At 39.3% G+C, this 12,825-nt stretch overlaps 1 protein-coding gene across 5 annotated transcripts in view; it reads right to left on the reverse strand.

Annotated features, from left to right (window-relative positions):
- Positions 1-250: 250 nt before the first annotated feature.
- CEP85L (centrosomal protein 85 like) overlaps positions 251-12,825 on the reverse strand; it is a 133,426-nt gene continuing 120,851 nt past the window's right edge. For all 5 annotated transcript variants that reach the window (XM_068184350.1, XM_068184352.1, XM_068184349.1 and 2 more), the window contains exons 8-13: positions 12,474-12,628; positions 10,807-10,924; positions 10,434-10,484; positions 6,653-6,760; positions 6,062-6,275; positions 251-4,964 (exon numbers count right to left, since the gene is read on the reverse strand). In XM_068184350.1, the coding sequence (XP_068040451.1) occupies positions 4,801-4,964; positions 6,062-6,275; positions 6,653-6,760; positions 10,434-10,484; positions 10,807-10,924; positions 12,474-12,628 (810 nt within the window). In that variant the 3' untranslated portion in view covers positions 251-4,800. The remainder of the gene's footprint in view (positions 4,965-6,061; positions 6,276-6,652; positions 6,761-10,433; positions 10,485-10,806; positions 10,925-12,473; positions 12,629-12,825) is intronic.

Consider the following 12,825-nt stretch of genomic DNA (forward strand, 5'->3'; position numbering starts at 1 on the left):
GGCCTTGATTAAAAAAAAAAAAAACAAAAAAAAAAACCCATTAAAAAAAAAAAAAAAAAAAAAAAAAAAAACAACAACCAAACATATGGCCAGGAAGAGAGCGCTTGGTAAGGTGGTATTTCAGCAGAACAGACCACTGAAGGGAAGCTGGGGTGGGTGCTGGGAAGATGTTTCATGATTCCTTTCTTGCCTCCAGCTTTGATCACTTCTGTCACATGCTAGATACTGGACAAATGAGAACCGTGAAAAATTCACTTTTGTAACAAAATTTATTTCTGCTCTGTGGATAAAAATCCCAAACATCAACAAACAAATTCCAGTGGAAAAATACCAGTCATTAACAATGAAAACTTTTATTATTTTTTAATAAATAGAACTTTGGCATTCAAAATTCTAGCTGTAAACCCTACTTTAAAAAAATTACAAAAAGAGGCAAGAACAACAAGCCTAAAGCTGAGCCAGCCAGTGGCTCCGTTACTTTTTACAATGAACACGTGATTAAGTCATGACAACTCTATTTACATATGAGGTATTCTGAGCAGTTCAAAAATTGAACCCAATTTACAAAACTACCAGTCTTCAGGGACTGATCCAGTACATATGTCAGCTGTGCTTTTAAAAGAGAGCTCCAGACACTCCTCCCCACTGAACTAATGATATACTGTGATTAATATACACAGAAAAAACACATTATGATTTGTGTTTCCTGCTCACACACTGTATTCAAAGAAGCTGCATACAACAACCAGCCTAACATTCAAAGTGTACACCTAGTACCTAGTTTCAGTATTTCTGTTTCTAGACATTATGCAAGAGTTCTTAGTACAAAAGCTTATTAACAAAGTAATGGCAGGTGAGAAGAAAACAAGGTGCAGTCATCAGCACGCTAACAACTTATCTGACGTTCCAGGGGGACATACATTTACTTCAGGCTAAAAAGGCACAAAGGTATGCAGCTGTGGAATTAATATTGCTAATGAGCTACTGGAATAAATCATCCCTTTAGGATAACAACCACTGATCTGTTTGCAGTCGAAGAATGCGGATTACTTCAGCTCTTTTCTCCACTCACGGTAGAACTTGACATACCAATGAGAAGAGCACAATTATACTTCCAACTGCACCTGCATCACACCACTGAGAAGGGCAAGGAACACTGGAGCAAACCATGCCCTGATGGAGAGACTGCAGCTTACTGTCACCGCCCGTGCTATGGCAGCAGGTCATGGAGGAAGGGGTTTGCTGTCTTCCTTTCCATGTGCTCTTAACCTTTCCAAGAAAAAACAAAATGTATAAAACAAAAGACAGGCAAGCAAGAGCAAAGGAAAGAAGGAAACCTTTTGAAATGGAAAGGACGGAATTTCAGCTCTTGAATGACTTCATGACCACTGTCAGTGTCAAATGCTGGAGCCTGAGTGGCGGTTACAGCAAATCTCCACAGTTTCACACACCTGTCATACCACAAAGCTGCACAGTGGAGTTCAGCAACCTAAATCACATTTACATGACTGAGCTGCGTTACTTCTATATAGTAAATACTTCTATATAGTGAATACATCATCTATAGCTTGCCGGAAGACGGTTACTTTTCATATCTTTTTCAAAATACATTCTTAAATACAGTAGTTACTGTAAGTATCTTCTAGAGGATCATATAAATTTTACCTGAAACTGTACAAAATGTTACTGTACAGTTTGCTGACAGCCAGAACAGTACAGTATCCAGTCATCTGCAGCTGTTTTCAGCCCTTGGGATTGTCTAATAGCTACAGCAAAAAGTTGTCATGACTAAATCAAAGCAATTCCAATGTTAACATTCGTTAATCACCTCTGTATTAAATATGCTGAATGAGACCACACACACTACATTTTAACCAATTAAATAGTCATGCATATCTTAGACAAAGCTTATTCCATTTAGAGGCATCTGTAAATTGATGCATATATAGTAATTGCTACCACTACAACAGGTCAAATTTTAAGAAATCAAAGCAAAGTACTGTATTGCTGTAAATAATCAATTGGTAGTCTGCTTCTTTGGCTCACACATCCATCATTTACCTCCCTACTTTAATTTGATGGAGGCAGATAAATTCAGGGGGTTTTAAATCAAGTGCTTTCAAGTCAACATAAATATTACAGTTTCTGTAACAAAACATTAGAACACAAGATTATAGCACTGCAATCAAAAGTATTATGAATAAAATGGGATCTCCTCTCAGAGGGACTTTCAACTAATACCTGAAGAGGATAAAAGCTTTGAAGTGCTTGGCAAATATAAACTAGTCATCTCAACTTTGCAGTATAGTTTCACCATTTAGCAGGAGGGACAGTGGAGAAATACCAGCCAAGTGACAAGCTTAATAGTTCAACGTGACTTAAAAGATCTCCTGCTCTCCTGTAATTGCTCTATTAAACTCCTTGTTATTTTATCAAATGTAGAGTAATGTGGGTTTTGGTGATTTTTTTTAATAGATACAACATTGCCATCTAAGGAAGCAATGTGTAAATTGTGTGTTTCCTCTCTCTCTAATATTTCTTATTTATTACCTGAAATGCTATTGTTGAATTCTGATAGGAGACAGATGCCATAAACTAAAGACTACTTCACTGCAGGGACTAACCCAACCAACCACACCAGAGGAATGAGCTGAAGCCTTAGTCACAAAAGCCAGCACTGTCAGAGGCACAGCAAACTGTGCAAGCCCATTGGTACAAAGATCCTTGTTTTCAGTTTTGCACTAGTATAAAAGTACACTTCTGATGCAGGTGTGTATTAATGTGGAATTAACACTGTTAATGAGCTACCAGAGTAAAACATTCTTTTAGATAACAACCATTGATCAGTTTGCAGTCTAAGAATGCAGATTAGTTCAGAACATCTTTTCCCCACTCATAGCAGAACTCATCATATCAATGACAAGAGCTCAATTATACTTCCAACTCCACCTGCATCACACCACTGAGAAGGACAAGAAAGAATGGAGCAATTTATGCCTTGATGGAGAGACTGAAGTGTGCCTACAGAAAGAGCACAGAAATTTAAAATAAAATGGCCTCATTTTTTTTTCTTGAAGTAGACTCTAGATAACTTCACTTGCGATTTTATCTAGACACTGTTTTAGTGCTCACAGGAGCTGAACCAGTCAGATTAATCTATCTGATAACACCATGTAGCAGTAATATAAATAGCAACACTACTTTTCACAAATTAGTCCAAGTCTACTTTCAGGATAGAGAAAACTGTCAAATAAATAAATCTATACAGCTAAAAACAATTAAACCACTAAATTATAAAAACAACATTAACAGTAACTGTTAAACAATGAACAGAAAGCAACACATCACTAAATCAGAAAACTGAAGATACTCACTTTTGCCATAAAAATGTTACCCTAGAATTAACTTGGTTTGAATTGCTAAGCTTTCCAAGAGATTTCTGCTGTTATCCCCACTCCAGATCAGTTGACTGACTTGCACCTTAAGGCATCTGAAACCTTCTTGAAATACCATACAAGTAAGCAATGCACATATTTTTCTTAACAGTGTGATTTAAAAGCGGTTTTACTCTTTGCACTTTTTTGTTTCTTTCAGTTAAATACTATTTTCCACCATGCATAACTGTGCAACTAACTTGCAGATGTTCCTGGAAATGTCACCTGTCCCATGGGAGTTAAAGAGCACTGCCAAGTGACACTCACTGATTAACTATGGAACGTGAGCTTACATTTTATGTAATTGCTTCCTACAAAAATGGACAACTCAAGATTTCCCAAACAATGTGGAAAATTTTTCAGTCCTCAGATAACCAAGTACTTTATAATGCTAACTGGAAACATTCTGTTTTGAGCCTTAATTTTGCCAAGAGTCAAACACCCTTTCTGTAGTTGTGGTAAAAATGGCTGAAGTGGTGCAGAACCTTTCAGAGGCCTTCAGGAACAAAATACAGCAACATTTTGAAATGGAAAGGACCTAAGGGGAAAAATAAGTACAAACACTAAAATACAGTTGTTGGATGTTTTGGGGTTTTTCTTTTATAGCCGCGGAATATGCTGCAGTTTTATGTCTTACAGCTTCTCTGGTTTGTCACAGACTTTGAATTATTGAAACTTCTTACAGCAACATGAGAGTGCTTCAAACAATCTGATACAGCTATATTTTATGGACTTGTTTGCATAAAGGAGTTAAACCCGGGGTTTTTCTGCTACTGGACAAACAAGGTAGACATCCATTACTAAAAACAACTTTCTTATATCCTAATTTCTGACAACTTGGAGAGCAATTACTTTTTGATTGTTCCAAGATTGTTCTAATTGCAATTCTTAGCGTGAAGTGCAGTGGCAGAAGCCTCTGGCTTCATCATGTACAGCCAGACATACACATGCATAGGCTCTTCGACCCTCTCCCCTAAGATCTGAACTCAGATAATGCCACACAAACCCTTGATGAAGGACAGGGCTGAGAGTTGTAGCAGCATGGCTGTTGCGAAGCTCTGGTTCCAAAAACTAGGCAAAGTAACGAAATGAGCCCAAATGAAGGAAACAGAGTGTCCAACTGAATCATTCTTCACAGCTTGTTCCTACATTCAGTAGTTTGGAGAAAAGATTTCTTGCAGTTTGTACCACTGTTCACACGATGACTGCCCCCTGCACACCAGACTCCCGATACCAGTTACACACAGCCCTCGGAGATGTGTGTCTGGTGCTACCTGCAGCCTTCCCATATGGCTCCTCAATGGAAATGCAAAGACCTGTGACACAGCAGGACCTAGTAAGTCGTTTGCTACAGGATGGAGAGTTGTCACTGAGTGATGCAGTTGTCCCCCATGTCCTGAGCATAACGGTCTGACATGATAGTCCTTAACTCATCAATATCCTTCCGCAGCTGACAAACGTCCGAGAGCTTCTTCGAAAGGGTCTCTGTGCTGTGGTAATTTTCACTCTCTTCAGATGAGCAGCTCAGTGCTACAAAAAACAACACCCAAGGTTAAAGCTTCAGCAGCTGTGTCCTGTGAATACTGCAACTAGTCACCTCCTTGGAAATAAGAGGCAGGTCACTTTAATTACATCAGGACAAATCATGCTTTGGTGTGATGAAAAGTCAACAAAACAAGGTACCACGTGAACTTAAACTCAATCCAGAACCCATCAGTGCTTCTCTGAAAGACATGCTTGTCTGTCTGCACCAAGATCTAGACTTCCTCAAGTCTGATGAATCAGAACAGCAGTGGAAAAAAATGAATAGAGCATCTCTAGAGATTTCGGGGGTTTCTCTAGTCAGTCACAAAAGAGGGCTAGCAGGTGTGTAGCAGCTCTTGCTGCACAAACACTGTACTCTACCTTTCTACCTTGCTGATGGTTCAGTTCAGCAACCTGTCTACCTGATGAATTCTAATTAACATTCAGAAAACATCTGATTATGATACATTCAGGTCAACACAACCAGCTTGTTAGAAGGAAAGACTTGACATAAACTTTGTCTGACTGGTTTTAGGGCATGCTTCCCATTTCTTGGTTAAATTTAAAAGCTTAGTAAATGCTAAAGACTAGATGAACAGCACAAGAGATGAAGTTACCAGGCAAAAGGCTTATTTAAAACACCTGGACATCCCCACTCCCAAAACAGACCTATACATATTCAAGCAGTAGATGGATATTCCTATCACTTGACCCCAAAGGCTTTAAAACAAAAGCACAAGATGTGTTTAGCATCTGTTAACCCTCATAGTGACTGCAGTGTGTCTCAGGAGGGACAGACACCTGGCTACACACCTTTCTTTTCTAGAGCAGTGAACATATCCATGACTGAGTCCATATTAAGAGCCAGCTATCTGCTCTCCTGACTTGGCAAGGACCTATGCAGTCACATGCATTTAGTGGCCAAGAGGCACTAAGAGTCCAGCCTTTCCAGAGAGCTCCATGAGTTCATATACCACTGCTCCATCTGCAAAGCAAGGGAACACAAGCTTGTCCAGCTGGCAGGTTCAAGCGCCACATTAGCTAAACTGTTCTTCCTTTGTGTCAAAACATTTATTAAACTCTGGAAAGTCAACATCACTTACATCTGATTCCCAGCAGTAAGGAAAGGTTAGGCTCCTTGCCCTGAGCTCTCTGGGTAAGAATACTGCACAGTGCTTTCAAGTCAAACAAGCAGTGGGACATTTCCTTGAACAACTGGTCTGCTACAGGCATCTTTTCAGATACTGGCTGCCTGGACTGCTCCACTAGCCTCATCTGCTCCTTCAGGCAGGCATTTTCTTCCATCAGTCTTTGGTTCTTTGCGAAAAGCAAATGGAGAAAAGGGGAAAGTTAGTCTGCAGCATTCACTGTAGCAGAAAGTTTCAAGCCACAAATAGTACCATTCAAGTAATTTCCAAACATATAATCAATACTTCTGTAGCCCTCCAAAGAACAGCATACAGACAGCTTTTATATGGCTATTTCATGTAATCATTACTTAGCCATCTTCACCCTTTAAGCTCTCACTTCTTTAGACAGGAGTGGTATGCATTATATATGTGCATGGAAGCCAGGATATTTAAGTATGTAATTAAGCTCATAAAGCCCCACCAAGGGATCTTATAATCATTCTATAAGGCTCTTCCTGGCTCTGGTGTGGTGAGGGGTTGGGTTACTGGTGCTATTTTACTTACTTCAGAGAGAGTTTTATTCAGCTGCTCTATATGTCTTTCTTTTTCCTCAAGCTCATTTGTCATCTTTTGAATTATCAGCTTTTCTTGTGAAAGCTTCTCTTGCATAGACTGAAATGAATGAAAACACAAGTTAACAATCTTAAAGAATAGCAAATAAAAAACCTGCTGCAATATGGAATCACCTGTTGTCAATTCCCCAGTTTTCAACCACAGAGTTCAAACTGAGAAATCATGAGATACTCCTAAAGTGGAATTTTCAGGGTGAATTCAGCATGAGCACAGGTGCCTTTACTCTTGAAAGTACTCATATTTATTCCACTACCTGTCTTTTAAATCTGTAGGTATGTCTTTTCAGGTCATCTGGCAAAATTCAGAAAGATGAATATTCAAGCCATTTTATCTAAATACTAACAATGAATAAAGATTATATAAACTCCTGGTGCTTTCAAACAGAGAGATCTCTTCAGCTGTGACTTGCCACCTGTAAGATTTATCAGTACTGATGAGAAGGCAGGGAGTAATGAGAGGCAAGGCAGGTCCAACACTACATGAAGTTTTTAAAGGCCTGGCCGGTCACAGGAGGTGTTGCAGCATTGACAAAATTTCCCTGCACATTCAGCTCGACACCACATAAGCAGTGGGGAGTCAGTACTCTGTCATACTCTTTGCAAAACTGGAAAACAATGGTGCTAACATTTACAGACAATGTGGACTAAAAAAACCCCAACACTTTATTTTCATGTCAGCAGTAAGAATGAGCAGGTAGAACCAGATATGATTACTTGTTTTTAAAACCATTTTCGTACACTTGACCTGCTGCTCTTTTAACCCACAGCATGCCCCTCAAAAGGAAGTGCTGAAGTAACGTGTATCCTAAAGATAAGCTCTTTGAGAAAGCACAGCGCCACAAACCAGTGGGAGGAAGGAGGTAAAGGAAACACCCTAGGCCAGGAGAGGGCAGGAAATAACTGCTTCAGGCATTTCCTTTGCGTGCTTGCAGATGAGCAGAACCTGCAGTGATGTTAAATCATTGCCTTTAGTTTTTTATAAACATTATCTACTGCGAAAAATTGCCATTACAATTTGGACTGAAGGTCCTTCAAGCTCCGTCTGTGGCATACAGATGTCATACTTAAGAAGCATGACGTGAACAGGGCAATACAGTGCCAAAAACACCCTCCCAGCTTCCAAATAACTTCCAATTTTAACAGTCATTGATGAAGACCAAGTTCAGGGACACCCAGTGCTCCAGCTATGATAGATGCATTAGGATTACCACTGACATGTTTCATGTTCATGTCAACAACAGACAAAAAAGGTTTGACTGTGCAACCTTCTGGAAGGGGGGAGGTGGTAGGGAAGACAGGGTGAGAAATATTAACCTTCCCCATTGTATTTTCAGAACTACATCTGCCACTAAACTTACATGACTCTGCAAACTAAGCAAAAAACAACTTTTAGAATATTCCACACAATGTGCACATGTTTAACTCAAGAATTGCTCCATGTAATGGGAAATACTAGAAGTAGAAATCAGTGGTAATTTTTAAAAGACACACCTAAGATCTATCATTCTCTGTTACCCTCATCTTAAACCTCAGAAAAAGAACACATGCTTAACAGCTTGACTGAACCTATAGTGCTAAGATTTCCATGTTCCTCATGGTGCTATGAATTCCTCATACTTCACCCTTAATTTTTCCATATGCTTTCCAAAGTTACAATCTGGTGGCAATATTCCCAGCCTAGCACAGTTGGGGTTTATTGTGACTGACAAGATTGACAGACATACCTTGGGTAACATAGGCATTGTACAATCTGACTTACTTCTACTCTCTTTTTTTGTACCAAAACTGTTTTGTGACATCTAAATGAATCATGTAAATATTAATTTCTTTTTAGAACACCACTGTCATCTACAATTTTTCTCTTTCTAAAGATGCACTATATATGCAGCACAGCATTTTGCCAAGACCAACAAAAATTTTAATTCCTCTCACTCAGAACAACAAATCAATCAATAAGTAAAACCATACAAGGAAAATCAAAATAATTTCACCACAATTATGAGCAAACAGAAACTAATACTGCTTTATACAATTGCTGTCTGAAAGAGAATTTGTTTTCAGCTTGCAAGCTAAAACCAGTGAACCGAAATACATTCTCAAGCATACGTTTACAATGTAGCAGAAGACAGGGAATAAAATGAGATCATCTTAGCAGAAGATAAATTGCATCTCTGTGCTGATAAGGGATTTCAATTTCTAATGAGCTAATTTTCAATGATTCTCAGGTCACAAGTATGGAAAGCCAGGGAGATCAAGGATACAAAGAAGCTGCTATAGTCTACAAGTAATTTGAGGGCAGAAACCATTTTCAAATCTTATTTTCTGTCCTCATATAAAATACCTCAAGAGGAAAAGTAAGAGAAAGTCCTGGAGAACAGAACAGTACCCTGTTCACAGACAGTCACAACTATTCAGCATTTCCCAGTCCAGCTCCCTAAAGTCATGTCAGGCTAAGCACACGAAACACTGAAGATCACTAGTTCCAAGATAAAGGTGATGGTGAGAAAAAGACCAGAAAGTTTAGGAAACAATGGTGAGAAAAAGACCAGAAAGTTTAGGAAACATGGACATATTTAGGTTGATGATAATACACCTAGCAAATTATGTGTATCTCTGATAAGCACAACATATATATGAATTACATATGTAAATAATCTTAACTACAAAAAGGGACAGAGAACCTCAAAAAGGTTATGAAGTTAAAGCTGAACTTCTTTTTAATTATGTAACACCTAAAACAACATTTGCCTGTATTACAATTTTTGCACATACCAGTCTGCTCCATGCAAACATCTCAGTTTGATAAAATCAATCTTCTTCAAACCTTGAGAAGCTAAATAAGTCAATTTCCTTTTCAGTTAACATACGTACTTCATGCTGCAACTCAAATTCTCCTACTATATATACTATATCCTACTATAGATCTATTTCATACACTGCAATCTAATCAAATATATGGTTGTTGATAGGAATCAGGCCTCCTATTTACCATGGCAGAGGGAGACAACTTTTAAGAGACAAATGACATTCTAGAGGAGGAATGTGGAAACTAGAGTTTGGCTTCGATATTTTCTGAAAACAGATGTTTGGGTTTTTTTAAATCCTCAGCTATTTCTATGGCAAGAAATACCTTCCTCTCTAAAAGCTGTATAATGTTTCTTTTTCTCCACAACAAACAGTAGTCACTGAGTAACTTTCAACACTCTGTTGATCAGATTTATAGAGCTGCACCTGACTCCTAGCTGACAACCTCTGCTGTCTAGAAAAATCTCTGGCTGGAAGCTGGGTGCCCAACATCCAGCAGGACAGTTAAGGTATCTAAGTGCCAGAAACCAGTTGAACAGGGTGAAGTGAAATAATTTAGAAAGGCACCTGTCTCTTCTAACAAACTGTTCAAATGAAGCTCCTAAGCAACATTGCTTTTGTACTTTGGATGATCTGCTAGACCAGCAGGATAAGGATGCGACATAGCAACAGTTTTTCACTTTTTTATGAGTACCAGTGAAGTGCTAAACCACAGATTCATAATGACTACACCATGAACCTGCAAGAGAACATGGGTTGACTACAGTCCATCTGTAAGATTAAGTTTTTAGCATTTCTCCCTTTGACTCCTATTCAGAAAGATAAAATAATAAAATTCAACTCTAGCTATGTCATTCTTGTGAGCTAGAATACACACAGTAAACAATGGAATATAAACTCTTCCTTACCTGCATGTCCAAAATCAGTCCAGTTATCTGATTTTGTTGATTGTCTATAATCTAGAATATAAAATGGAGCAATTTAGAAGGCTTGAATCTCTTCAGATCATTGTCTAAAAATCAGCCTACAGATGTGTAGACATAGATTCTAAATAGCATCTTTAAAAAAAAACAAATGACAAGACAGTTCAACTCTGACAGAACACAAAATTAATGCAAAATCCATATTCTGAACAGAGACAGGCAGGTCTTGAAAAGTCATCTGAATTAGCAACAAATATGTAATTCTTTAGCGAGATACTTATTTCTAAATTAGGAAAAAAAAAAAAAAGTGCAGGACTTAAGGGTAAAGATGCCACCAGCAGATTATTTGCAGACTAACCTTACTGGCTTTCTCATTCTTCTCCTTGAGACTTTCGTTCTCACTCTGAAGCTGTTTTGTGTCCAACATAGGAAGCCGAATACCATCTTCCAGGCATTTTTCTACTTTCTGTTGTAAACTGCCATTCAATATGAAAGAAAGATTAAGTGGGCTAATAGAAACCAGAGGGTTGTGTGTTCCAGGAAAAAATTAGAAACTAGCACAATCTTCCCAACCAGAACTGTAAAACTGTACCTAGAAGAATCAAGCCTTATGTAATTCATGCACCAAGAGTGCATGAATGATGCAAAAATTCTAAACTATTCGGGTTGCCATGACACTGACAAGGCCAGATTCATGCAGATGAATGCAAGTTTTATGTGCCATACTCTGTGCTGTCTCCCAACAGGCACAGCTCCAGCAGTACCATGGAGGAAGAGAGGGCAGAGAGGAGCGAAGCAAAGCTTTGCAGTGCTCACAGTTGCTCTGTGCTACAGGGGGAGGCAAAGCATAAATCAGAGGCATCTGTGAACCATCACAGCTTTGGGAGCTTTTAAATCAGATTGTCTCACTGGGGCATATACAACTCCAAGTGGAGTCCAGAATCAGACGCTGTGCCCAGTGCTGGTGCCCCATCCATCACATCCTCTGTGACTTGTAATGGGGAGCACAAGGCCATTCCTGCCTGGAATGCTCCCACACAAGGGCATGGCCTTCAGACCCTCCATTGCTCAACTCAACCCATATGTGTAGCTACAGCCTCTGTCTGCTCACCTTCTCTCAGAAAGGAAATGCACTTTATTAGTGCTAATCTTGCTGTCTAATTTAGAAACCAGAGGTCACCCCAGCTATTTGGAGGCTTTCAGAAAAGACAGAATGATCCCCCTCTAGATTAGGTGAGCACGAGGGCCTTCCATTGGTAAGATGGAAACAATGTGTCAACAATTTGGCTGGCAAGGCGTCCCATCTCTCATCATGGAGACCTTTCAGACCCCTGTGGCATGCACCTTTACCCAAGGGAGGGACAACAAACTGCAGGAACATCCACAGATACTTAAAAGTGATTCTCCCCTGCTACCCTCTTCCCTTTAATAAAAACAAAAATTGTTTAAGTAGGTCCCCCAATCTAAAATAGAACATAGTAACAAAGTCTCCATGTCTTACCTGGATATTCTTGGATACCTATCCGATTTGTTTTTTCATACTTAGGCAAGCTCAATGGCAACATATTAGCTACAGCTAAGTTTTCTTGTAAATACCTGCACCCTTGATGAAAAGGTAAGAAATAACTGGAATTTCTTGAAATCTTTGACCCTTCCCTGATATACCCATCAGCCAATATCCAGTTTTTCCACAGCTCATGACAGGATCAGTTATTACATAGCCCTACTGACAGCTTCTATACAATGCCCCTTTGACACACAGTTTTGATCCATCCTCTATCTGCCAACAGGCTACGATATCAGTGCTGGAGTGTCCCACACCCTTAAAGACAGACAGCAAAGAACGCCCTAGGCTCACACTTCTCTGTGGTATTAATTACAACTTGCCATAAAGCAAGTTGTAAAACTCTTACCATAAAAAGTCATTAGCATTGTAATAGATTAAGACTGCAAATAGCATTAGGTCCTGACATCAGGTGGGGAAGCACACCCATGGCAGGGCACAGCCTGAGCAGCTGCTCATACCTCTGCACTGTTGTGACCAGCTCTTTTTCTTTTTTCTTCTGAGACGCCAGCTGTAATTCTCTCTCTCTGCACTGTGACCGGGTCTCTCCAAGCTTCTTTTCCAAATCAGCCATGGTTTCTTGAAGTTGCTTGTTCTTCTCTTCTAGAATTTGCAGCTAACACAAGGTTACATTAGTCAGACACTGTCACACCAGCAGAAGGCCTTGTGTCAGAACACAGCCTTGCAGTGACCTGCTGCATAGCTTCACACCAGTGTCGCTTATGTGACTGTAAGAAAATCTTAATACCTACAGTGCTTTCTAAAAGATTGAATTACTTCTCTTCCTAAACATAAGGGTGAAAAAAAAGAGAT

Source organism: Anomalospiza imberbis, chromosome 3 (genome assembly GCF_031753505.1).
Source record: "Anomalospiza imberbis isolate Cuckoo-Finch-1a 21T00152 chromosome 3, ASM3175350v1, whole genome shotgun sequence".
Classification (NCBI taxonomy): Eukaryota; Metazoa; Chordata; class Aves; order Passeriformes; family Viduidae; genus Anomalospiza; species Anomalospiza imberbis.